The following is a 27,542-nucleotide window of genomic DNA, read 5'->3' on the forward strand; positions in this document are numbered from 1 at the left end:
ACTCTACTGGTGGTTACAAATTGTTTAGTGTTGTAAATAGGAGGATCATGATCAGTCAGGACGTCGTAATCAATGAATTAAAGCATGTGCAGTAGGATGTAACCGATTACCAGAAAGTTGTAACCGATTACAACTTCAAAATTTATAATTCTGAGGAAAGTGGAAGACCATAACAGCATGTCGTTGAAGCCCTAAATGAAGAAAATGCCACAAGGTTGATGATTTCTCGGCAAGTGTACCAAAAATGTCAAAGTAATAAAAAGATTGAATCAACGGGACTACCTCCAAGAAAGAAAATATGTGTGCAATTTGGAAAAACTAGTAAAAGGATGAGAGTTTCAAGTTTCAATATAAAAAGTAAATAAACAAGTAAACAATGTCACGAAAGCGGTCAGATTGTGTTATAGAATATTATTATCCTCTCTTGTTGATGTTTGATGCCCTGTATGAATTATGTAATCACTATAACGGCATAGCGAATTAACAAAATCGTTATAGTTGATCCTTCACGAAATAACTCACTAACCACTACCAGGAGCTTTTTATTCCTAGTCCTCCAACGTAAGCAGGGTTAGGTGATGTATAGCATGTTAATTATGTAAGCCGCTACTCGGGGTCTCATATCCCTATTCAACCAGCGTAAGTACAACAAGTGTCCTTCGATCTAACACATAGACTAATGGTCAGTATTCCATATGTTCCCCAAAATCAGATTAAAAGAGAATCTCACATAAAAAAACATTACGAACAAAAGGAAAATGAATAAAATTATATATCAATAGGTTCATTAAGTGGTCAAATCAACATAAAATCCAACAATTAAGAAACAGGTTCATCATAACACAACCTAGCCTAGAAGAATTTAACTACTCATAGTGTAATTAAAAATACCACAATTGATAAATAATGATAACATAAAAAGTCCCTTGAAGAGATGACCTTCAATGGATTCAAATGCTCCCAAAATCACCACATGTGCTCTCTAATTTGTGCTTCAATCTCCCAAAATCGGAACCCTTGTGAAAGTACTAAAAAACCTCTTTTAAAGGCGTAAGAATGGACCCGGACGCATTAGAAAAAGGCCCAGAAAAGGGACCATCACGCGCATTATACCCTGCATCACGCCCGATGCAACTTTTAATGCCTTATCGCATGTGTGATGTTGCACGATGGTGGATGTAATTATTTCTGAAGCTTCGCTATTTTTTCTCCCTTTTCACTCAAATTTTCACTAAGTCCACAATTTGCATCCTTAGCTATTTTCCCTTCATTATTTGGTCATTCTTCCTCAAATTTGCTCGACTTTCACTTGTTTCGCTCTTATTCTTCGACTAAATATATACAATGACGGACTGTCATCACAACCCCAAAGTTGAATCGGTGCTTGTCCTCAAGTAACTCGCCTGCAACTGTACATTTCAACAGACAAAAAGTTGTACAATAACAATCGAATATCACTAAATTAAATATTTCTTTTACCTGACCATGTTCTATCTCCCAACTTTTATCCGATGAATTCGGAAAATGTCCTCAATATTGACGAGTACTCAACCTGTCTCTCAGCTCACTATAACTCACTAATGGATATGGTGATCATTCAATCAACATGCAAAATCAATTAAACTTAGCTTGATCACGTTCTAATAAACTTCATCATAGAAATTATAACACACATATTAGAGGACTTTTCAGGTTGTGATTTTGTTTATGTTAGGGTAGGATATTTTTAGGAAGAGCAACCACAAACTTAATCTTTTTCATAAACTGTAAGAACTATACTTCTACCCAACTCCAAAGAGAGGATGAAAATAAAATATCTTTCAAGTCATATGGCTAACAATTTAAGGCTACGTCACCGAAAGAAAGGCTTAGGCTCAAAGTGGTTAGAAATGGATAAACCTATTAATAAAGGGTGGTTTAAAAAGGCTCAAAGTTATAAACAAAAAATTGCCTCAGTGTATGTTGTTCAATACAGATAACTAAATCAGAAATAAATCAATCCAGATAAAAGAATAATGCATGGATACACTCATATAGAAATAAAAATGAACAATGGAAATATTTGGCTCAAACCTTAGTAAATGATGTATTTGTAGGTTGAGTACAAGTGTGTTGATTATTTTAGCATCCTTCGCCTTCAAGTTGCTAGTTGCTATTGTGATGATCAAGTCTCTTTTGGATCATTTATTCAATGCTAAAGTGTTAAACTTACAATATAAAAAAAACATAAACAACTACAAACTTGTTTATTAAAGACAAATGATTTGGACAATGGGAGAGGAAGAGAATTTGTGATGGTTATTGCTCTTCTCTAGGTTACAAAAAAACTAAAATAAAGTCTTTTAAAAATTAAAACAAACTACAAGTCTTTTCACATGTTATTGTTGCGGAGAAGATCATGCATATCGTGCATTATGATGTTGAATTCATTATTCTGCCGCATCTATTCTACGTGCATGTGGTCTCTCCTTCTTGCTTGCTCTTGATCTTGGCTTGTGAAGTAATTCTCCGTGTATTCATTTGATGAAAATCGGGCTCTTAAACTCTGAGTCGGCATATGGTCTTCTTATTGTTCATAGAAGTCTCTGAATACTGGTACAAATCTGGGAGGTTCAACATACAAAGTGGGTGAAACTTCTGTTATCCACCTTGCAACTCCTACTGCATGAGCTTCCATTCTTCTTTGAAATTTTGATGCTTGTTGACCTTGTATTAGTTGTGGTTGATTTTACTCTTGTGGTTGGTTGAATTCTTTATCATTTCCTTATTGATTTCCTTCCTGGTCATGTTGAGCAGCTTCTCCTTAATGCATGTTTTGCAACATTCGGATGGCCGAAGCATTGAGTGGTGCTTTCGGACTTAACATCTCATCGTTGGGGTAAGATGGCACACTTCCCTCCTGCATAATTCATTAATAATACAAAAATTCCCACAAGTCTTTTGTGCAGCGTTAGCCATATATCTAATATTTTCAACAATCAACCGCCCCAAATTAATTGGTTCCCCCCCCCCCTCAAAAGAGTTAATAAACGTAAACACCAATTCACAATGAATTATGACTGATTAGATGCGGCCTCTAAAGTTTGAACAAACTAAGATACCCACGCCCTAGGAATTCGGAGGAAATCGACGGTTTTGAGACGTAGTGTTAAACCACGTTCAATTACCCATGCCGCATCGGGCATATAAAAGAGATAAAGCATTACCTGGGCCATATCCTCATATATGACATTGTGCTCTTGCCTATAATTCATGATAGCACAAACCAGAGGACGTTGCAAATTAAAAATAACATTAATAGAAGAAGGAGAATAGTCGATATGCTTACCTCGCATATAGGAGGTGAGGAATCCGAATCACCAAATGCCACATTTGCATAAAATTCTAAACTAATACTCTTATTAGTTTCTTGAATCAAATTATTAAAACTTACTCATTGCCTTTGATGAAAATTCTCTCTAATCTCTTCAAAACCTCGAAAATCGCTTAAATAAAATGCTCTTTCCTTCACAATATGGTAATCCACAAGCTTGAGGAATTTTTCTCCATGCACCATGGATAAGAACTTGAGGTTTGAAAACGTTGGAGCGCTAGGTGTTGGGGAAGCCCTTGATGATGATCCTCTTGACACACGTCCTCTTTTTGAAGCCATAATACCTACAACAACAACAAAAACAATATGCGGAGAAAAGGAAGAAGAAAATTGCACAAAATCTACTCAAAGTATAAAGTAGAAAGCAGAATGCTAGAAAAAAATTATGAGGAAAAAGTGAATTGGATCATTCATTATTTATAGGCCAACTAGCCATTGGCCATCGTGCGCGCGATGCCAATTGCTACCTCCAACATCTCTTATCAAACAGTCATATCGCACGCGTCATAGATGCATCACGCACACGATGCTAAGAGTCCTAGGAATCTCCCCAACATCTCTATCGCTCGCACGACGCCTGCACCGCATGCGTGATAGAGCTCTATCATGCGTGTGATGAGACCAAGGGCTACACTTGGTTTTCTCCTTTCTTCCTCTCTTTTATTTTTCTTCCTTTTCTTCTTTACCAATGGGTTGCCTCCATTCAAGTGCTTATTTTACGTCATTAGCTTGACGGTCCATGTCTAAGTTACGTCAGGCGCAAGGGATACCCTCGTGTCGGTCACTTCATTTCTTCTTTGTTCGGTGTCTACTTTGCTACCTTTTTCCTATAGATGATAACAAGTATCTAAACTCTCAACATACGATGTCCAATAATACACCTTGAAAACAAATTTCTTTTTATTGAACTTCAAGATAAGCTCACCAGTTTCTACATAAATCTTTGCTTTCCCGGTTGCCAAGAATGGTCGTTTGAGAATAACAAATCCTCCTGAAGTTCCTTTTGTATCCAGCACTAAAAAATCCGTAGGAAATACCAGTCCTTCGACATCAACTAACACGTCACATAAAATATTAACCGGTTGAGTAATAGATGAGGCAGCTAGAGTGAGAGTCATGATACTCAGCATGATCTCACCCACTTTCATTTCCTTTACTGTTTTTAGTGGCATGACATTTATGCTAGAACCAAGGTCACACAGAGCATGTCGAATATTCACCTCACCGATATTGCAAGAAATAATAAACTTACTTGGATCTTTTAATTTTGGTGGCAACGCTTGAGATCTTACCACTTCATCCTTTTCGGTCATGTTTACTTGTTCCTTGACCACTTTCTCTTTCGTCCCTTTTAGGAATGCCTTCACAAATTTAACAAATTTAGGCATGACTTCTAAAGTTTCATGGAACTAAATACTTACTTGGAGAGTAGCTAGCATTTCCTTGAACTTTGCAAGCATCACTTCTTCATCCTCTTGAACCGGCTTCTTTTTAATTATAGGAAATTGTGGTTTAATGTAATCCGGTAAAGGAGGATTTGGTTTCATCAGGATTTGCTTCTTTGTTCTTCTCCAAAGGGATTTTTTTATCAATTAGTTAATCAAGGGTGACTCCTTTTTCCTATTTGTCACCTTGATTTCCATTCTCTTCTCGTTCAATCGCCCTTTCTTTAACTATCTCTTTGTTACCTTGTTCAATAATTACCCATAACCTTGCATGTTTCATTCTTAGGATTTTCTACAGTGTTACCCGTGAATCTTCTACTCGAGCTAGGAAAAACTGCTATTTGTCTAGATAGATGACCAATCTTCATCTCCATATTTTTATAAATGCATCTTGGGTTTTACTCCTTTCCTTGTGGTTCTTATTTATCTGATCAAAGCTACTTTGAGTGATTTTAATGAGGTTCTACAAAGTCTCTTCTAACTTGATGACTTCCTTTGAAAATAAGCTTGTTAGCTTTGTAGCATCTCTTGGTTGGCATTTGAATTTTGATTATTCCTCCAACGGAAATTTGGGTGATCTTTCCAACCCAGACTGTATGTGTTGGAATAAGGGTTGTTCTTTTGAAAATTTTGCAAACTGAACCTCCTCACTTGTCCTTTCCAACGAAAACCTTTCATTTGCATGTTCACCTCCACATAAATCACACCTAAGTGCTTGTACCTGACTCACATTAGCTTTTCCTAAACTTCTTTCAGCTAGCTTTTTATTCAACAATTCAATCTGAACTAAAAGAGCAGTGTGAGTATCAAGAGGTAACATACCTTTAAGAGTGTCACTAGTTTCAAGCTTGACCTACCTTTCACTTTTAGAACAATACTCATTCATACACATCTTCTCAATAAGGTCTTTTACTTGTGGTTCGGTCATTTGGCGGATAGTACCTCCCGCAGAAGCATCCAACAACATACGAGTTTGACTCTTGAGACCTTTGATGAAGTGTTGCATCTACTCCATATTATTCATGTTATAATTTGGGCATCTGTGCAACAAAAGCTTAAATCTTTCCCAAGCGCCATTGAGTGACTTAATTTCCTACTGCTCAAAATTAACAATTTATGTTCGGCGCTCGGTAAACTGAGTAATAGTAAAAAATCTTTCAAGGAATTTATCTTCAATTCCTTCCAAGCCCAGATTGTTCCATTCAGAAGGCAAAGTAACCAATCTTTCGCCCTTCCAATAAGTGAGAACCCAAACAATCTCAATTTAACATGGTCTTCAGTGACATCAGTAGGTTTTCACATTGAAGTTATTTCATAGAAGCGTGCAAGATTCGCCCATGGGTCTCTAATCGGGTTCCCGTCGAACGGATTTTCTCTTAAACCTGAAAGAACATAATTTTTAATATCAAAATTAGTAGGGCCTACCGATACAAATCCCCTAGAAACCTGTCCTTCATCAGTTCGTTTACAGTAATCCATATAGTGAGGGGTTGTGCAGTTGCCATGGCTTCTTCTTCAGAGTACGAAGAACCTGATAGTTGCTTTTCTTCTGATATTCCTCCATATATAACTGCTTCTCTAACAACTTTTCTAAGAACACATTTAGTTATTTCAATATCTTGATCCAACGAAATTAATATTGATCCTGAATTATGCACACACAAACAGAAAATACCTCAATAGCACTATTATAAATAAGAAAATAAAATAAGAATAAAAAATATTAAAAATTGCACAAACGTCACCTTGTTGAAAAATCAAAAGTTCTCGAAAACGGCGCCAAAAACTTGATGACTTCTCGGAAAGTGTACCGATAATGTCGAAGTAATAAAAATATCGAATCCATTGGGACCACCTCAAAGCAAGACAAAATATGCGCAATTTGGAAAAACTAGTAAAAATGGGGGGTCAAGTTCCAATGCAAAAAGTAAATAAATGAGTAAACAATGTCAGAAAATCGACCAGGTTGTGTTGTAGAATCTCTTATTCCTCTCTTGTTGATGTTTGATGTCATGTATTAATTATCTAATCACTATAACCTCATGGTGAATTAGCAAAACCGTTATAGCCTATCCCTCACGAAATAACTCACTAACAACTACCGGGAGATTTCTATTCCTAGTCCGCAAAAATAAGCAGGGTTAGGCAATGTCTAGCACATTAATTCTATAAGTCACTATTCGGGGTCTCCTATCCCTATTCAACCAACGTAAGTATAACAATTGCCCCTAGGTTCAACACATAGACTAATGGTCAGTATTCCCTATATTCCCAAAATCATATTAAAAGAGTATCTCACATGAAAACATTATGAACAAAAGACAATTGAATAAAATTATAGATCAATAGTTTCATACAGTGGTCAAATCAACACAGAATCAAACAATTGAGAAACAGGTTCATCATAACACAACCTAACCTAGAAGAATTTAGCTACTCATGGTGTAATTAAAAATACCACAATTGATAAATAATGATAACATAAGAAGTCCGTTTAAGAGATGGCCTCCAATGGCTTCAAATGCTCCAAAAATCACCACTTGTGCTCTCTAATTTGTGCTTCAATCTCCCAAAATCGGAACCCTTGTGAAAGTGCTGAAAAACCTCTTTTAAAGGCATCAAAATGGACAAGAACACGTTAGAAAAAGGCACAGAAAAGTGACCATCGCGCGCACCTGCATCGTGCGATATAGCTTTTAATGTCTTATCGCGTGCGCGATGGTGGATGTGATTATTTCCGAAGCTTCAGTCTTTTTTTCTCTTTTTTCACTCAAATTTTCACTAAGTCCACAATTTGCATCCTTAGCTGTTTTCTCTCATTCTTTGGTCATTCTTCCTTAAATTTGCTCGAATTTCACTTGTTTTGCTCTGATTCTTAGATAAATATATGTGATGATGGATTATCATCAAAGGTCAATAAGGCAAAGGGGTTTACCTCAGAGACTCCAAGATTGTGAGTTGTTCTGAGACAACAAAGTCAATGATGATGGTGATTTTATCCATTTTGCAATTATGGCTGAATCCGAACCCATTAATACAAAAGAGACTTTGAGTGATTCAAAGTGGATTTGTGCTATGAAGGAGGAGCTTGAATCCATTGAGAAGAACAATACTTAGGAGTTAGTTGATATACCAAAAGGAAAGAAGTCAATTGGTGTGAAGTGGGCCTTCAAAGTGAAAGCAAATCCTAAGGGTGAAAGAATCAAACATAAGACTCGATTGGTTGCTAAAGGTTTTTTGCAAAGAGAAGACATAGATTTTGAAGAGGTTTTTGCACCGATTGCTAGGATTGAAACCATTAGCCTTGTTATTGGTATTGCTAATAACCATAATTGGCATATCTACCAAATGGACGTCAAATATGCGTTTTTGAATGGACCACTTGAAGAGGAAGTATATGTAGGACAACCCCCTGGTTTTGTCATGAAAGACCATTAACTTAAGTTCTACAAGTTGAAGAAAGCATTATATTGTTTGAAGCGAGTTTTAAGAGCTTGGAATAAAAGAATTAATGGGTTCTTAAATGATGTTGGCTTCAAGAAGTGTGTATCTGAGTATGTAGTGTATGTGAAGACGGATACAAGTGAATGTGCAATTATCCTTTGTCTATATGTAGACGACTTATTAATTACGGGCAACAACAAAAAGTGTATTTCAAAGTTCAAGAGTGAACTTATGGAAGAATTTGAGATGACTGATCTTGGCCTCATGACATACTTCCTTCGTATTGAGTTTCATAAGTCCAAAAAGGGACTGCTCATGCACCAAAGAAGGTATGCTCTTGAGATATTGAAGAAGTTTGAAATTGAGCATTGCAATGCTGCCATTTCTCCAACTGAACCAATGTTGCAACTGTCTAAGAATGAGGATGAGCAAGATGTTGATCAAACTCAATATAGGAGGTTGATTGGATCCTTGCGTTACTTGTGCAATATATGATCGAACTTACGTTACGATTGAGATATTCTAGAAGTGAGGACCAAATTGCTGATTTGTTGACTAATAGAGTCATAAATGATGTGTTCAAGAGGTTGAAGATGAGCATGAACATGATAGACTTGCAACATTTGAATTAAGGTGATATGTTAATGTTTTTTAAATAATTCAAGTGGTGTAACTGGCTATCACAGATAGGTAACCGATTACAGCAGGGTATGATGTTCAATCAAGTAGCAGAAATGTGGAGTTTTTGCAAATGTAACCGATTATCGCGGGTAGGTAACCGATTACAACAAGGTCTGATGTTCGATTAAGTAGCAGAAATGTGGAGTTTTTGCAAGTGCAACTGATTATCACGGGTAGGTAACCGATTACAACAAGGTCTGATGTTCGATCAAGTAGCAGAAATGTGAAGTTTTTGCAGGTGTAATCGATTAACCATTTTGGTGTAACCAGTTAGCACTGAAGCTGATTTAATTCAATGTCATGTGTAAACGGTTACCCACTTTGGTGTAACCAATTACAAGCACGATATTTTGATTTTTCTGCTATTTTACTTAGTCAATTCAATTCTCAATTATATTGTATCTCATGTATATAAGTGTTTAGGATGCACACTCATCATTGGTTATTGCAATAAAAACATAAGTATCAGTGTTTTTTCATAGTTTCTTCACATATCCCAAAGACGTCATCTTAGAAAAAGATGGATATTTGGCTTAAAAAAACATTCTTCAATTTGGCCACATTCTTAACCTAAAGAACGATGCTTAACACTCCAACTAGATTAAAGAAATATATAATTAAATTTAGTGTACATTATGGTTTTTAATGGGACCCATTTGAGAGTATTTGATGAGTTGTATGAATATTTAAAAAAATATAGATGAGTTATTTAAATAATTGGAAAATATAAACTAATATATACTAAAATTTAGTAGGGTCCATTTAAAGAATCTAAATGAGTTATTTGGATTTTAATGCTCTAATAATCTCTCACCCTCAATTCTCTCTCTCTCAATTCTCCTATTTCACTCTTTACATCTAAAGTGTTTTCACACCATTATTCATCAAACTTGTCATGCCTTGTTCTAACAATTCATCCAATTCGGATTTATTTTCCTTTTCGAAAAACTTATATTCCTATATGTTTGATTGAATTGCATTACTATAATGAAGTGTGAGATTGTAAAAAAAAAAAAAGCATAATGATACAATTGGGGTAGCCACCACTAACCATGCAAGACAAATTGAAATATATCCTTCCTATGCTGGGTGGTACACTTTTTCTATGAAACCAAAAGAAAAGGCCAAGTTGTAAAAAATGAATGAATATCCACCACCACTAGCGCGAAGTTGTAGTGTACCAAAATGGGACCCTTTTCATTACGTGCTTCATTCTCATTCTCTCTCATTCTCTCTACCCATGTACGTGCACAAAACCGAATGTGCCTGCTTGCGTACGTTCAAACCACGAACGACTCTTGGAATCACTCGATCCTTTGTTTTCACCTCATTCTGGTTGGACCGCGTGTGCTACACTCTCCTTTTATATTTCGTAACCAAATTTCACCAAACTACCCCTTTAATAATCTTTACATTATGAATACGACAGAATAAGAAAATTTCATCACACACAGTGAATATCAAAATATCGATGATTGAAATGGACCCCGAAACAACACCTGATATGTAAAAAGGAACTACCTAATCATTCACCAAGAGAATGTGAATCATAATGTAATAGTATTCACCACCATCATCATCATATATATATACACATAGATTGATTCATAATTTCATATCCCACGGCCACGGTTACATTTAACCCCCACGTGCGGTTACTCTAACCAACCATGGTTAGTGAATCACATACTATACTAAACGCAAACCCTGCATAAAATTAAAGCGAGCGAGGGAGAACAGAAACAGAAAACAGTTGAAAACGAAAATCCCCCGACACAGCAAAAAGCTAAACCCACCCTCTCCGGATCCACACAACTACTAACAACATTTTCTCTCTCTCTATCTCTAAAAAAAAAAGGTAAGAAAACTTTGTGTAATGTCTGTGATTAACATTGTCTGGCATATATAGGGAAAAACCTAATGGCATGGTGTGTTTTTTACCTCATAAATGCGTTGGTCTTTTTTTGACGACTCACGTTGCACAGTTTTGTCACCCCTCTGCCATTTTTGTCTCTTGAACTTGTTTTTTTATTGACACCTATTCGCCGCTCCTATTTCTTCTTTCTTGTTCCCTTCACAATCAAACTAGAAATACAGTGGCACGATTCTCGGTGAACATGCATTGAGCAATGAATTTTATTTTTCTGCATTGATAGAGATTTTATCAAGAAACAAACCGTGAGTAGGTTTGTTGACTAACCTATACTCAACGCTTCGTTTTCCCTTTTTAGTCTCGTGATATCATCTTTACCGAATCGACGGCTATTATTCGCTTTTCACTATCACTTGATGTGATGTGTTATATATGACCTTTCTTTTTCTATTCTGCAGATTTATCTCTTTAATCACTTCCTCTTCTTCTCTCTTTCTTCCATGCTACTCTAACCTCTATACTCACTTTTCATGGAACCCAAACGCGTTATCGTCATCGTCACCGTCTTCCTACTATTCTCCATCGGATTTCTTGCTACTCTTACTGGTAAGTTCCTCTTTCTCAAATTCTTAAATCCTCAAATCCTGAGATCGATCACAGTTTATAGATTCATGAATTTCATAGTTTCGCTGCTATGTTATGAATTTTGTTTTTGAAATTTTTGAAGACGATTAATCGTTGTTGTTTCTACGTAGTGGTTTTTGTTATGTGTATAGTGTAACCGTTTTTGAACTTTTGTTTTTGTCGTTTTGCGTATGGTTACAGGATTTTGGGGTGGGGCTCGCTCTGGAACGTTGGTGTCCTTTTCATTCTTGTTTGGATCAGAGGAAGGAACAAACTACACACTCCTTCATACTCCTCATCGTAAACTTCTCCCTCGTCCTGGTAACTTTTCTTTTCATTTCATTCTAAATGTTGCTTTCTCGGTTCATTGATTTGGTAGAATGATTAGTTCGTGTTCTTGTTTCAAGATGAAATTTCATATGTTTTTCTAGAGATTTGTCTTTTCTTGAGCTTAGTAGAAACTTGTGTGAGCTTTTGTAAACTTTCTGGCTATTCGTTTTGTTGAAAGCGTTTTTCTGTGATTCTTAAACATGGATTGTTTTATTTGGTTTCTAGAGTATTTTTTTGATGCAAAATCCACTGTGCAGGTACTGAGAAGGTGGAGCCAAACCGAATATGGGGTGAGAAATGCACGAAATCAGACATTGTGATCAATCAAGGCTCAACAGCACCACTCCCGAGTGGAATACCAACATACACAGTAGAAATCATGAACATGTGTGTAAGTGGATGTGACATCTCTGCTATACACCTTCGATGTGGGTGGTTCAGCTCAGCACGTCTGATCAATCCAAAGCTCTTCAAACGCCTCCGTTACAATGACTGCCTTGTCAATGATGGCAGACCATTAGTCAATGGTGGCACTGTTTCTTTTCAGTATGCTAATACCTATCTCTATCCTCTCTCAGTTTCCTCTGTGGTATGCGTTTGAAGGAGATACTAGTACTAGTACAACTATTAGTCATTCTTTTGGATTTGTATATACACATTATAGAGGTGGTATTTTGATTTTGATTTTGTTTTTGTTTGGTCATCACTTTGATGGGATGACACAAGAGGAATATTATGCTTACAATATTTTTTGATAGATAGGAAACATGTGGGGACTCATGAGAAGAGGATATAAAGTTTTCCTTTTTGCTTTATGAGTTGATGAGATGATATACGCTTCTAGCTATTTTCCCTTTTGTGTACATTCATAAATATGGAACGGTACAAGCATTGAGTATTAGCACGGGGTGAAAAGTTGATTGCAGCTAGCTACCATTCAAGAAAATAAATGAGACTTATGAAAGGTCTTGCCCTTTAATTCGCCCTTTGAAAATTAGGTGATTGTACCTATGGGGGAATGGAGAAGGGGAGGGATCTATGAATATAGAGTTTGTACTAGTTATTAAGTGTGAGATCACCTCAAGGGCCCGTGTCTAGGCAATTATGTCAACCACCTAAATTAACTCTTTCTTTCATTGAGACATTAAATTCATTCACCATCATGACAAAGGATAATTGGTAATGGTACGCGGTGTTTTAAGTATTTTTACCTTTAATTTTGTTTATGTAATTATATATTTGAAGTATGATTTTTATAAATATATTTTTTATTCCAAGAACTAAAGTTGGAAACTCGTGGTCATCCAAAGTCTACCGACTAACCGTTTCTATTAAGATTTATAGTCACTCTAGTTTGATATATTCGTAAATATATCATGTTACATCAGATTCCACCAATGCAACATTGTCCATATCTAAGATCTAAGTAATGAGAACATTACACAAGTTGATTTCTTTTTACATATCACCTCACCTAATTCTTTGAAGAATCTCCTAACAAACCTTTGCAACCGATCATTGAAGTAGAACTTTTGTAAGTATCATTATCGGGACAGATCTCGACTTTTTAGAGATCTAGAACAAATAATAAAAATGGACTATTAATAAATAAAAAATACAATTTAAAAAATATTTTTGTATCCGTCAAATAAAAAAAATTTACTTCACTCAATTCTATGTCAAATCCTTCTATTCGTAACCTTTATATAATTAGTCATAAGTGAAAATTACTATACTTTGTAATATTTCTTGATAGCATATCAAATATTGGCGCCAATCAAATAAAGTTTAAAAACATTTAAATTGCTATGAAGAACATATAGATGTAGACTAACTATCGAAGAAATATATCATGTATTAGTGACAATCTATAAGACATAAATAAAATTGAAAAACATCATAGGATGGTTAGATTATACTACTAAGTATACACAATATTGACTCAAAATATGTAAAAATAAATAATTCTAAAAATTGGTATGAAATGATGAAATTAACAAAGAAAAAACGACCTTATACTAAATATTTTTGAAAAAAAAATACAAGAATCATTTATACATTCACATAAATACCTCATTCCAATTTTATAAAACTAACAAGAACTTCAACGGTATGCGCGGATTCAACACCGTACACGACAACAACATTGTACACGATACTAACACGTCAACAACGATAATAATTTAAAAATAAATAAATAAATTAAACGTAATCACACATGTCACTATCGGGGACCAGCCCAATCAATTTGAAAATCATATTCTAATTTTAAAATGCCTAAATTAAAAATAAATATAATTTTAACAGTTAAAAATAATGTATAAAAAAGTACAATTACAAAAAATGGATGCAATAGGAATTAAAAATAAATAAATCAGAAGGATCAAACCTCCAACAATAATTAGAAAAAATTGATGCAATAATAATTATAAAAAAAGAATTCAAAAGGATTGAATATGTAATAATAATTAGAAAAAATGGATGCACTGGTAATTAGAAAAACTGAATTTAAGAGGATTGAACACATATTTCTTCATTTTCATAAATATTACTAGAAGATTATAAAAATTGACTACCGATTCAGTTTGTGAAAATCTATAATATTTTATCTAAGATTGGTTATAAAGATGGATAACCAGTTTAGTTTGTGAAAATCTGCAATATTTTCTTTGAGATTGTAAGAGATTTTATTTTGATATGAAAAAGAATAAAACATAGTTATTTGGTCGAAGGAATAAGTTGAGTCAATACTTTCTTGAACAAGTGACTTCAAACACCAGAGAGGAGAGGGGTAAATTGTGGTATTTAAAATTCATGATTAATTTTAGTCTTTCTCGATTAAGATCGTTATTAGTAAAATTTTAGGTGAGGAATTGCAGCAGAAATACAATACTGAAAATAAATTGCAGAAAATAAAAGAGAATAAAAGGTTAGAGAGATTGCACGAGATAATTATTCAGATTTGGTCGAATGTTGGCATATTCTTGTCCCCAAAAAATTTTCTTGAGATTTTAACTATAACTTTGAGTTTTTACAAGTTATGCCCACGAACTTTTAAGACATAGTTGACTCTCACAGAATTTTCTTACTCAGAGACCTGGGTGTTTGCCCAATAACAAGACGTTCAACCACTGGTTTCTTTTTTTTCTGGTAACATCCTTGATATCGTGGAAAAACAAGAAACAACACATCGTCTCTCGCTCCTCCTCTGAAGCATAATGCAAAGCATTAGCAAACACTACTTATGAAGCAACATGGCTAAAGTCTCTTCTGCATGACTTCAATATTCAACTCATCAGACCTATTGCGATCTACTACGATAACAAAAGCGCAATCCAAATCGCTGCTCCCTCTGTTTTTTTTAAGTGTCATTTTTTGACTTTTTACACATATCAAAGAAACTAATCATTATTGTTACTTTTCAAATAATAATTCTTATTTTACCTATAATACCCTTAATTATATATTACATTTATTTTACTTTTTCTCTCTCTGTAATAATTACCTAGGGATAATTTTGACAAAATTGTAATTAATATTATCTTAAACTTTGCAAGTGACAATTAAAAAAATAATTTTTTTACAAGAAAAGAACATTTAAAAAGAAACGAAAGGAGTATTAATCATATATTTCAAGAGGGCACAAAACATATTAAAATGGATTGTTACGTGACAAAATTGATTGAACGATTCACTTAATACCTATTATGATTCAGCTAATCAATCTGAAAATATCTTGACAAAACCTCTATGCATTGTAGAGACAAAAGTGAAATAACACTTAAAATTGGAAGGAAACTTAATTGTCTGTTTATTGAAATGAATCTAAGGCATTTTATAGCCTTTTACACGTACTGAAGTAAAACAGAAAGACCAATTTTTATGGCAAGTTATAAGGAAATTCAAAAGCAACTAATCCTAGATAATAGGGAAATCCATAAGACTAGGGATTTATTGATGACGTGAATAAAGTAAATAACTAATTTTGACTATCATTCCCTCCCTTAAGCTAATGCATCTGCATTGAGCTTAAACTTCAACTGCATCAATTACCCCAAGCATTCCACTGAGCTTCACAAATTGCTCCAATTTGAGAGGCTTTGTCATTATGTCGGCAATCTGTTCTTCAGAGCTACAAAAACTCAACTTCACAACTCCATCATTTACCAACTCTCGGAGAAAATGAAATCTTACTCCAATATGCTTGCTTCGTCCATGAAAGACAGGATTTTTGGACAGCTGAATTGTAGAGCTGTTGTCGCAATAAATTTTCGTGCTTCCTCTTTCTTCAGCTCCAAGTTGCTCCAATAATCTCCTAAGCCAAATACATTGACAAGCACAAAGTGCAGCAGCAATGTATTCAGCTTCTGTAGTTGATAGGCTCACTACAGGCTGCTTTTTCGAAGCCCATGAAATTGCTCCAGACCCCATAATGAAAGCAAAACCTGATGTGTTCTTCCGGTCATCCAAATCTCCAGCATAGTTGCTATCTGTATAGGATGTGAGACCTGCATTTCTTCTGCCTCTTTTGTAGAGTATGCCAAATTCAGTGGTTCCTTTTACATACCTTAAAATCCTTTTTGCTGCAAACCAATGAGATGACTTTGGATTTGCCATGAACCTACTAATCAAGCTTACTCCATACATTAGATCTGGTCGAGTGGCTGTGAGGTACATGAGGCTTCCAACTGCTTGTTTAAACATGGTAGTATCTATTCCATCTCCAGCCTCATCTTTTGATAATCGTGTTCCCGGAATGATGGGATTCTTCACGGAATTGCTGCTCCCCATGCCGAATCTTTCAAGAATTTCTCGAGCATATCTTCTCTGACAGATAAATATTCCAGCTTCATTCTGTATCACTTCAATTCCCAGAAAATATCTCATCATTCTTAAGTCAGACATATCAAATTCTCTCATCATTGAGCTTTTGAATTTATCACACATACTCTTATTGCCTCTAGTAAAGATAAGATCATCTACATAAAGACTAACAATAAGCATGTTACCTCCTTCTTTCTTGGTAAATAAGGTGTGCTCGCTGGAACATTTTTCAAACCCTTCACGTATAAAAAAAGCTTCTATTTTGCTGTACCAAGCCCTTGGCGCCTGTTTAAGGCCATACAACGCCTTCTTCAATCTGTAAACCTGGTCTTCTTTCCCCTTTTTGATAAACCCTTCTGGTTGTTCAACGAAAACCTCTTCTTCAAGTTTTCCATGAAGGAATGCACTCTTCACATCAAGTTGAAATATTTCCCATTCATATTGAGCTGCAAGTGCAAGAATTAGACGTACCGTATCAAGTCTGGCTACTGGTGCAAAAACTTCCATGTAATCGATTCCATATCGTTGTGCATATCCTTTTGCCACCAATCTTGCTTTGTGCTTTTCTACTTCTCCACTTTCGTTGAGTTTGGTTTTGAAAACCCACTTGACTCCAATTGGCTTGATTCCCGTCGGTAGATCGGTTAGCTCCCATGTGTTGTTCTTCTCTATAGCCTCCATCTCAGCTTTCATTGCCTCTTGCCACTTTATGCATCGATGTGCTTCTTCAAATGAGCATGGATCATTTTTGCTTTCGGCGATCAGCATCATGAGATTTTCTTCTTCTTCAGCCAAATCAGTCCCTATTACATAGTCTGTCATCCATATTGGTTTTCTTCTAGCTCTTATGTCCCTCCCTTGAACTAGATTTTCTGGAGCAGTGTTGCTGTCCTCACTTGCAGGTGATATGATTTCACTTGAGTTGCCACCACCATCTTCATTTTCTTCTTGTTCAACTTCTTCTTCTTGCTCAACTTCTTCTTCTTCAAGATTGCCATCTTCATCTTCACATACTAACACATCAGCTTTCCTTTCTTCATCGGTTCTGCCCCAATCCCAGCTTTTCTCTTCTTCAAACACCACATCTTTGCTTACAATGATTTTATTGGAAACAGGATCAAATAATTTGTAAGCTTTTGATCCATCATTGATTCCTAAGAAAACACACATCTTACTCTTATCCTCAAGCTTGGTTCTTCTTTGATCTGGTATATGAACATGAGCCACACACCTGAAGACTCAAAAATATGCCACCGTAGGCCTCACATTGCTCCATGCTTCTTCGGGAGTTGTATTTTCTATTGCTGAAGTTGGACTTCGATTTTGTACGTGCACACACCATCTCACAGCTTCTGGCCAAAATACCTTCGGAACTTGCCTTTCGTTCAATACAGCCCTCACACCATTCATGATCGTCCTATTTTTCCTCTCAGCGACTCCGTTTTGCTGAGGAGTATAAGCCGCTGTTAATTGCCTTCTAATGCCTTGAGTTTTGCAGAATTCGTCAAATTCATGTGAGGTGAATTCACCACCTCTATCTGTTCTCAAGCAAGCAATGTGTTCACCAACTTCTTTTTCAACACTAATTTTGTAGTTCTTGAAGTTTTGGAATTCTTCGGATTTCTCATGTAAGAAATAAACCCAAGTTTTACGTGAGAAATCATCTATAAAGCTTAAAATATACCTCTTGTTGCTGTTTGAAGAAGGCTTGAGAGGACCGCATATGTCGACATGTACGAGTTGTAGTTTCCTTGAGGCTCTCCACATGCTTTTCTTTGGAATTGATCTTCTGTGTTGTTTTCCAATTAAGCAGGTGATGCAGGTCTTCTTTGGGATCTTCAGATTTGGTAAGCCATCTACCAAGTGTTTTTGTGATAATGTATTGAGACCCTTGTGATTAAGGTGCCCAAACCTGCAGTGCCACAGGTGAACTTCTTTTTCTGTCTCTAGCCCTGTTTGTAGACACATGGTCTCCTTTGGTGTTGCAGTGGCTGCCACATGAAACATTCTATTTCTACTCATATTACTTTGCATGATTAAACCCTTCCTAGAGTGAAATACTTTACATATTCCATTTTGAATCAATATTGCCAGCCCTTTTTGTTGAAGTTGTCCTAAGCTAAGCAGATTATTCTTAAGCTCAGGAACAAAGTAGACATCTGAGATTACTTGAGTGACACCATTAACTTGCATTCTTACATTTCCTTTTGCTACCACATCCATTGTCATGTCATTCCCCAATTTCACAGTTTGAGAAATACCTTCTTCTAAATTAGAGAACCAACCTTTGTTTCCTGTCATGTGGTTGCTACATCCTGAATCCAAGAACTATACCTCCTCTTGCCTTGTTTGGTGCAGATCCATGTGTGACATCAGCAAGAGATCCTCTTCTTCTTCCATCTCTGCATAGTTTGCCCTTTTCTCCCATTCTGGACATTCATATTGAAAATGACCAAGCTTATGACACTTGAAGCATTCAATAATTGATTTGTTTAGGGCCCGTCTTTCACGTCCTCTTCCTCTTCCACCTCTAAAAAAGGCTTTTCCTCCTCTTCCTCTTCCAAATCTGTCATCATGAGCAACTTTCAACACCTGTTCCTCCACTTGATGTTCCTGCATCCTTTGTTCATGAACAAGAAGACTTCCATGGAGTTCATCAATGGTTAAGATGCTTAAATCATTTGACTCCTCTATCGAACATACGACATAATTGAATTTAGAAGTCAATGATCTAAGTATCTTACTGACCACCGTGCTTTGCCCCATGTCTTCACCATTTGATTTCATCTTGTTCACCACACTGAGGGTTCTTCCTAGAAAGTTGTCCACCTTCTCTCCTTCTTTCATAGCAAGCAATTCAAACTCTCTTCTCAGAGCCTGAAGTTGTGCCCTCTTTACCTTTGTGGAACCTTGGTACTTTTGCCGCATCGATACCCAGATTGCCTTTGATGTCCCTTTGTCAAGAATAGTTTCCAGAATTTCTCTATCAATAGCCTGGAATAAAAAATTCTTAACCTTCAAATCCTTGAGCTTGGCTTCCTCCACACCTTTTCTCTGTGCTTCACTCGTTGTTGAGGTTCCAATCGCCGGCACCGGTATTCCTTCGTCTACAAGACTCCACATCTCTTTGCTTCTCAGAAAATTTTCCATCATCATTGACCAATGATCATAATGACTGTCAAATTTTGGAATAGCTGGTTGCACAAACTTTTCTGACATTTTGTTTGTAGACTCACACACACTTTTCACTCCCAATCAGGCCCCTTGCGGAGCTCTGATACCAAATGTAGAGACAAAAGTGAAATAACACTTAAAATTGGAAGGAAACTTAATTGTCTGTTTATTGAAATGAATCTAAGGCATTTTATAGCCTTTTACACGTACTGAAGTAAAACAAAAAGACCAATTTTTATTGCAAGTTATAAGGAAATTCAAAAGCAACTAATCCTAGATAATAGGGAAATCCATAAGACTAGGGATTTATTGATGACGTGAATAAAGTAAATAACTAATTTTGACTATCATGCATATGGTCTTTCAATAGTCTTCTCCCCAAATCATCATTACTTGACATACATTCTAATTTAAGAGAAGATATTAAATTATAATTATTATTATTTTCTTTTTATTGGTTTAGTATTTTCTACCTTTGTAAATGTATAATAGTGACCCTTATTTTCAAATTGTCTTTAATCACGCATCATATGTTCAATGTAGTAATATTTTTATGATTCTTAATATTTTTATGATACTTAATATTTGTATACATGTTTTGCATGTTTACATTTTTTATGATTAGATATTTGATACTCTTCTGTCATTTTCGGGTGGGGGCGGTATGATAGTGCGTTGTTTTATTTGAAAAGTACATTAAAGTAGGATAATTATTCTGCTGCGACATTAATTATGGTTGAGAGTTGAGACAGTGTACTCTACTGCTCTTATAGTCCTATATACCATGCACATACTCTTTTTATTTATTGTAATTCAATTCATTAGATAGATGTAGGCCATTCTTACTATGAATATGGCATCTATGGAAAATAATAAACTACAAAACCCGAATTGATGAAGGAAGAGAATGATTCAAATCTTAAGATGATACCACAAGGTGCTTCTTCTATAGCTAATATTTCAAATCTAACTTGTAACTAACTAGTTTTTTTAAATTCTTTTTACGAGTGAAAGTGACTAACTTACATTCTTTTGACAAAGTGTAACTAGTTAATAAAATTCAATACTTTGGTGTATTTTTTATTATTTAATTTTCTCATATTTTCATTCATATTTTTTATTAAAAAATAGTAAAAATTACACTTAAGAAATTATTTTTAGAAAGAATTATAAATATCAATTAAAATATTTATTTAAAAACCACTAAAAGTTATATATAATTTATCTAAAGTTCAAAATAAATTAACATAAAAAATAATTAAAAGAAACATACAAAGTATAACTTAGTATTGTATAATAACACCGATATTCTTATTCAAATGTATTAAAATAATGTATTAATCAAAATTCTCTTTCAATATACCTACCTAATCTATTTAAATGTTACTCCCTTAATCTTAAATTATAAATTATAAATCGTTTCATTAAAAAAAATAATAAGTCGTTTTGAATTGTTTATATAAATTTACAAATGCAATTTCTCTTTTGTGATTTAATTATTTTTGTGTAGTAAAGAGAAATTATTACTTTAGAAGGAATATTTGTTTGTAATTCTTTTGTTGGGCTTAGTTCTCTTTGACAAAAAAATATTACTATGATTTAATAATACCGTCTTTTATTAATTACATAGTAAGAAACATTAAGAGATGGGAAAAATTAAATAGTAAAGAATATATTATATAAAAAAAAATTATATGTTTCGTATTTTTTGTTTTAATTTTTAAATATTATTTTTTTTAGAAATAATCTCTGAATATTAAATATCTTTTATTTTAATTCTTAAAATCAAAATTCGCAGAATTTTTTTAAGGTTTTTTATAAAAAGAATTTTGAATTTCTATGTGAATTTCACTTTAAAAATTAAAATTAAAGTAATTTTAATATATAGAAACTATTTCTAAAAAAATTATGAATATAAATAAAAATACACTAACTTATACAAACGAAAAAACTATTTAAATGTATGAAAAATATTGTATTATAACAATAAGATAACTATAATTTAAAATAATTTGTTGGAGCAGGAATTTAAGTCCACAACTTTTTCATTTACTTATATTTAATGATTTTTAACTCAACTATTTGTTAAAAATTAAAAATAATGTTAAGGTGTGATTAGTTGGGATTTTTTACAAAAATAACCCACTTTTTAAAGGAAATTCCCAAAATACCCCTGATTTTAAAAAAATTCCCAAACTACCCCACTTTTAGGAGGAGTCGCCAATTGAATTGGAGACTCCTCTTAAAAATTGAATGGAGGCGCCAATTGGATTGGCTAGGGCAGGTGTCCTAGCTAATCCAATTGGCGCCCCTATGTAGGGTTTAAGAGGAGGCGCCAATTCAATTGGAGACTCCTCCTAAAATGCAATTTTTTTTGTTATATGATATACGTGATAGATAAATTTGATATAGGACCAATTGATATTAATAAAATTTGTCATTTACACAAAGAAACCTAATGGTGATGACCGGGATCACCTAACCGACCTCCGGTCCCACATCCTCTAGCTACCATAACCAGTGGCCCTAACCCACGTTGATGATTCGGTACCGATGTTTGAGCATCTGGGGGGCCAGGAGCGTCACTACCAACTACAGGAGAAAGTCTGTTGAGGTAGTCACACAAGTCGGCATAGTCTTCAGTATGCATCGATGGTGTACCGCCGTAGCTGAGCTCATGATCCATGCTAGAGAAGTTGGGATGTGGTTGACTCATTAATGGGCGACCGGGACGGTTGAAGGGAGACATGGGTGTGAACGATGCGTCGAGGAAAGGTTGGAAAGATTGTTGGGGTGTTTGGTAGAGATAGGGTTGTTGGATGTTTTGGTTTTGTGAGGTGTGGGCTTCTTGGCTACGGTAGGAGGAGGGGCGGTTAGTGTTGAATGATCGTTGGATGTTGAGGTGTCAGGTGTGTAAGTCATCTGGCGTGGGTCGTACAAGTACATATCCTCGGCGATGAACTTAAAACCAACTGATTTGTACCAAGCCATATAAGTACGACTTGGTTTTTCTTCAGTTGGCATGACTGCGTTAGTTAACACATGGTCATGACGGTGCTTCCATTTGCGACACTCCGATCTTGCGAAGCTTTGCCATGGATTGAAGTTCCATTGGTCGTTAACTTTGCGCAGATGCCATTCTCCTAGGCTAGCTGGGGGATCTGGGATATTTTGGGGCATACCGAACTGTAGCTTCACGCGATCACTATTGTGCATCTCGACAGTTGTGAACTGTATTATCGGTGTGCATGCAGTCCATACGGTCGCGTCTTCAGTGTTGACTTGATGGTCATGATCCAAATTAAGGTATGGACGCCAAATAAACTGAAATGTAAAAGAAGATTGGATTATAGTCAAGGTAGAAGAAGTTAACAAAATATAACGAAATAATTAAGTTATTTTTCTTACGTTTGTCGGTCGAAGGTGATCCAACAAGTTGCGATACTGAGTGATACATTGTCTTGGACATCTGTTGTAACTCATACCACGTGCAAACCATCTACACCAAAAAGTCAAAAAATATTAGTTATAGGTAATAATCTTTAAAGAAGTAAGTAAAGATATAACAATTTAAACAACTTACTTTTGTGCATACGAAAATGTGAAAGGGTTGTTATTGACGGGTGCTAGAGACGGTAGTCTTGACCAACCCCATGCTTGTAGCAAAACATCACATCCAGAAAATGTAGATGTGTCTTTGTGTGAGTTTTTGCACAAGGAGCTATAGAGATAGGCTAGACAAGCAGATCCCCAATTGTAACTTCCTATTCTATCTACATGTCTAAGTAGAGGTAAATACATAATATGCATGCTAGAACCACTTAGTTTTTATTATTCGAACATCTTCGGTAGAATGCTCATCTAAGTATAAACTATTATAGTACGACTTAAGGCGTGAAAGTAGTATACATTGACCTCTTGCGTTATCATCTAACAAATCAGTCTCCAAGAGATCCATGCAAATTGAATTTGCATAGTTGGGTTTACCATTAACAACCTTACCTTTAATGGGTAGTCCAAAAAGCATGTAGACGTCTTCTAATGTCATGGTACACTCACCGGTTGGGAACCAAAATGTGTGTGTCTCTGGTCACCATCTTTCGCATAAAGCTAGAATGAATTTTTTATCTATGGACCAAGACAAAATCTTGCTTATATGACCAAAACCGGCGAGTTCAACATAAGGTTGAATCATCGGGTCCATATGGACATATTCGTGGACCCGAGTTCGGAAACTTGATACATCCTATAAAAGAAAAAACAAAAAATTTGACTAAGTTGGTATGTTAAAATAAAAGGGGGTTGGTGAAGATGAAAGATAAAAAGTGAACAAAAGAAAAAACTTACATATGTTGCGATGTTTCAACCGTTCCTCTATGCGATTCACCCATTGTGAGGACATACATTTTGTCAGGGGGTTGGTGTAGATGAAACTACAAGAAGTTGTTGCAGATGAAATTGTAGAAGAAGTATTGTAGAAGAAGTAGTGAGAGTGATGGTGTGGAAGAAGTGTTGATGGAGTGGATGTATTTATAGGAAAATGGATGGGAGCATGAAAAGTTGTGCTTGCATGGTGCACTACGCCAAATAAGGGAAAAGAGGGCGCTTATTTTGGCCTATAACAGCGCTTTTAAGCGCCCTCTAAAGTGGCGCTGGCATAGGTAAAGACAGCGCTTTGTTTTCCTGGAGAAAGCGCTGTCTAAAGTGGCCCTTTAAGGGCCACATTATAGTGCGCTTTCAGAAAAAAATGCCCTCTGGAGTGGTCCATAAAGGGACACCTTAGAGGGCGCTTTCTGGAAAAAACGCCCTCTAAAGTTGTCAATGTAAAGTGTTTAGAGGGCGCTTTCTGGACAAAGCGCCCTCTAAAGTTGTCAATGTAAAGTGTTTAGAGGGCGCTTCCTACAGAAAGCGCCCTCTAAAGTGTTAGTTATTTTAAAAAAATTTGTTTGAAAAACAGTGGATATTTAATTGGTAACCTGTTCGCATGCTGCAAAAGTGTAAAATTCATATTGATTTCATCCTTTAATCCAATGTTATACACCATTAATCCATTGATATATACAACATGAATCCATTTATATACAACATTAATCCTCCATATATACAACATTAATATATGATTCTTTGATCAACAATATACAACAACATATTCTTGATTTAGTAAAAGTACAACAACAATATACAACATATATACAACAACATCATACAACAACAACATTCCATACATATATGTACAACAATATACAACCTAGCTATATGATTCTTTTATCAACAATGAATTGACACAATTCATCCTTCATTTCATCCAAATGAGCTCTTGAGTAAGATTTGTATTCCTCAAAGTACTACAATTAAGAGAATAAAACATATTCATGATTTAATAACAAATTAGATGAAATATCCGATAATATTAAAATAAACCCTAAGTTATTGTTCCATACCATTTTTGGGATGTCTATACGATTCAACGCAATGATATCTCTCATAAATCTCAATACAAAAAATCCGCAATCGACCGAATTGTTTTGCTGAGGACACTACACAGAAAAACAAACAATATATATATAGTTAATTTCTTACAAACACTATTATAAGCAAAAAAACAAACACTATTATAAGCAAAAATAAGATACTTAATATATACCTGAACTCTGACCCAGGTAATGTCCTTCCTATTACGGTAATTCTTTTTCGATCTAAATTTTAGTATTGCCCTAACAAAATAAAAACGTATATTGAGATCAATCTGACAGACATAATTAAATATACAAATACACACGAATATTTAGGGGAATTTCACTTACGCGTCAACCGTCTTCTTCATATCTCGGATATTTACTCCAATCACCCGATAACGAATCGAGATAATACACCATTAGTCTCGAAAGATCCATAGCAACCAACACCCAGTGACCACTGTAAAATAAAACAAAAATTTAGATGCATGAAAATTTTCTACGTAAAAGATATACATAGATTAGAATGAAATTATTAGAAAGAAAATCTAACCCGTTGCCAGAATTAAACGGTAAAAAATACAAACTGGGTGTAGTATTATCTCCGGCCGCCATGAATCTATCGACTAGTTCATTCTTTACGGATGTTGGATTTTTCGTTATAAACGTTGTGTTGATACGGGAAGCAGCAATAAAATTGAATCGGTTACACAATTCAGTTCCACGCATCAATGTTACATACATATACCTTAAATAGAAACATAATAAACATTAGACTACTCATTGAAATGTGTAAATAAATTGTTCAACTAAGTAAATAATAGATTGATCGGGGTACCATATGTATGTATGAATGACAGCGATGCCCAATTCTTCGTGTTCAAAAAGTTGTTGCATGTCCTCCTTTGCAATTATTTCGGAATGAGCAATTCCGAAAACACCTTCATCAAAATCTACACTACGGATGGCGCCGTGCATAATATCGGACTCTTCCACCATTTTCTCAAGACGCATCATAATTTGAGATTTTGTCCCGGACGTCGTTGGAATATCGTTACCAGCTTTTTTCAACTTTCGACCGGGAACCTAAAAATTCATATAAATTAAATCATGACTTTTTGTGATGCAACAGAATCGTTGCGTATATAATTCAATGGGTATATATATTTGTACCTCTTTTTGAGATGCAACCGACTCGATGCGTCTTGAAATCCCTTTACCAGCTTTATGTGTGGGTCTTGTAGGAGTCTAACATTACCATGTAATAAGGATTGATTAAATATCATAATTGTAGCTGAATTGAAATGTGAATACTAAATATTCATAATCATTTAGAACATATATACCTCGGCATCTGGGAAAATTAGATCTGACGGCCATCCAACAAAGGATCCGACTGCATCTCGCATCAACGTTGTCTCTGAAACAACGTCAGGTAATGGTAGAAGCGCGTTGGTATCTAATACAAGGTCAACCGAAACTTTCATATATCCCACCGGGAGGGGATTATGGTGAAGTAATTCACCCGAAGTGTTGTGCACTTTTCCCTTGCCAACTATGCGATAAGTTGGTGACGATAGATACAGCTGACAAGGTGTAATGCCCTAAACCAATAATAAATGTTATTGTTAACGTGTATATGTGTCAAGTAAAAAAGTGTTATTTTAATTTCATAATAACATATATAATTACCTCGGGAAATTTCGGTTGACAATTGATACTAGCTCGGTCACTAGTATCTTTTGCCTCGGAACCGCACCTTTCCTCTCTATACCTTGCATTCTCCTTTTGCAGTTCGAGTACTTGTGCCCTTAACTCCGCCAAGGTCTCCATCACCTCTTTGTTGGTAGGATTTTTTGTTTTTGGTTTTTATAAAATGACGACGGAGTCACACCGAAACCCTTACCCCTCACACGACCGGAATACTCAGGAACATTTAGTACTCGACTAAGTACGCTCCTGCAATCCTGGACCTCGGTTGAAGGTAAGGTTTGGGATAAAGTCTCCTGGAATATTATTAGAGGAGATTAAAAATGAATTATATGTCTAACAAAATTTTTGATATAATTAAAGAAATAATGTTACATATACTTACACATTCGTCATAAACATTTTGAACCGCTTCAACGACAGCCCCATCCTTCCCAACCCGAGCAGCCTTCCACAATACGTGCTCCGGAAGAGATGTTGCGTCACTTTTCTCCTCGGCTAGCTACAAATTGAATCAGATTATAAGATCATCAATTATAACATATTGTGACAATGTATAAGCTCATAGCATTTGAATATACTCACAATTCTTTGTTGTAACCGTGCAT

The 27,542-nt window shown here is 35.3% G+C and overlaps 3 protein-coding genes across 4 annotated transcripts; 1 reads left to right on the forward strand and 2 right to left on the reverse strand.

The window, feature by feature from the left end:
• Positions 1 to 4,200: 4,200 nt before the first annotated feature.
• Positions 4,201 to 4,920, reverse strand: LOC127079261 (uncharacterized). Its single transcript, XM_051019668.1, has 2 exons — positions 4,795 to 4,920; positions 4,201 to 4,734 (listed from the first exon to the last, which is right to left on the reverse strand). The coding sequence occupies exons 1-2, from the start codon at positions 4,918 to 4,920 to the stop codon at positions 4,201 to 4,203; spliced, it is 660 nt and encodes a 219-aa protein (XP_050875625.1).
• A 5,660-nt stretch (positions 4,921 to 10,580) lies between these two features.
• On the forward strand, positions 10,581 to 12,585 carry LOC127078391 (protein TAPETUM DETERMINANT 1). 2 transcript variants are annotated; one of them, XM_051018854.1, is made up of 4 exons: positions 10,581 to 10,801; positions 11,275 to 11,422; positions 11,642 to 11,761; positions 12,028 to 12,585. In XM_051018854.1, exons 2-4 carry the CDS (start codon positions 11,347 to 11,349, stop codon positions 12,369 to 12,371), a joined length of 540 nt encoding a protein of 179 aa, XP_050874811.1. In that variant the 5' UTR covers positions 10,581 to 10,801; positions 11,275 to 11,346; the 3' UTR covers positions 12,372 to 12,585. The 2 variants fall into 2 exon arrangements, with proteins under 2 accessions (XP_050874811.1, XP_050874810.1); XM_051018853.1 differs by lacking the exon at positions 10,581 to 10,801 and adding an exon at positions 10,819 to 11,129.
• A 7,383-nt stretch (positions 12,586 to 19,968) lies between these two features.
• Positions 19,969 to 27,224, reverse strand: LOC127079262 (uncharacterized). The gene is made up of 3 exons (XM_051019670.1): positions 26,917 to 27,224; positions 26,577 to 26,828; positions 19,969 to 19,977 (listed from the first exon to the last, which is right to left on the reverse strand). The coding sequence occupies exons 1-3, from the start codon at positions 27,055 to 27,057 to the stop codon at positions 19,969 to 19,971; spliced, it is 402 nt and encodes a 133-aa protein (XP_050875627.1). The 5' UTR covers positions 27,058 to 27,224.
• Positions 27,225 to 27,542: the final 318 nt, after the last annotated feature.

This window comes from Lathyrus oleraceus, chromosome 5 (genome assembly GCF_024323335.1).
Source record: "Lathyrus oleraceus cultivar Zhongwan6 chromosome 5, CAAS_Psat_ZW6_1.0, whole genome shotgun sequence".
Lineage (NCBI taxonomy): Eukaryota > Viridiplantae > Streptophyta > Magnoliopsida > Fabales > Fabaceae > Lathyrus > Lathyrus oleraceus.

What these genes read in the sequence shown, in the direction of transcription:
- LOC127078391 (XM_051018854.1), top strand. Translation starts at nt 11,347, where the DNA reads ATGGAACCCAAACGCGTTATCGTCATCGTCACCGTCTTCCTACTATTC. An exon ending in ATTTCTTGCTACTCTTACTG is followed by an intron (nt 11,423 to 11,641) that starts GTAAGTTCCTCT and finishes GTATGGTTACAG; the next exon opens with GATTTTGGGGTGGGGCTCGC. An exon ending in TAAACTTCTCCCTCGTCCTG is followed by an intron (nt 11,762 to 12,027) that starts GTAACTTTTCTT and finishes TCCACTGTGCAG; the next exon opens with GTACTGAGAAGGTGGAGCCA.
- LOC127079262 (XM_051019670.1), bottom strand. Translation starts at nt 27,057, where the DNA reads ATGGAGACCTTGGCGGAGTTAAGGGCACAAGTACTCGAACTGCAAAAG. An exon ending in GTCAACCGAAATTTCCCGAG is followed by an intron (nt 26,829 to 26,916) that starts GTAATTATATAT and finishes TTATTGGTTTAG; the next exon opens with GGCATTACACCTTGTCAGCT.
- LOC127079261 (XM_051019668.1), bottom strand. Translation starts at nt 4,920, where the DNA reads ATGAAACCAAATCCTCCTTTACCGGATTACATTAAACCACAATTTCCT. An exon ending in AAATGCTAGCTACTCTCCAA is followed by an intron (nt 4,735 to 4,794) that starts GTAAGTATTTAG and finishes AAATTTGTGAAG; the next exon opens with GCATTCCTAAAAGGGACGAA.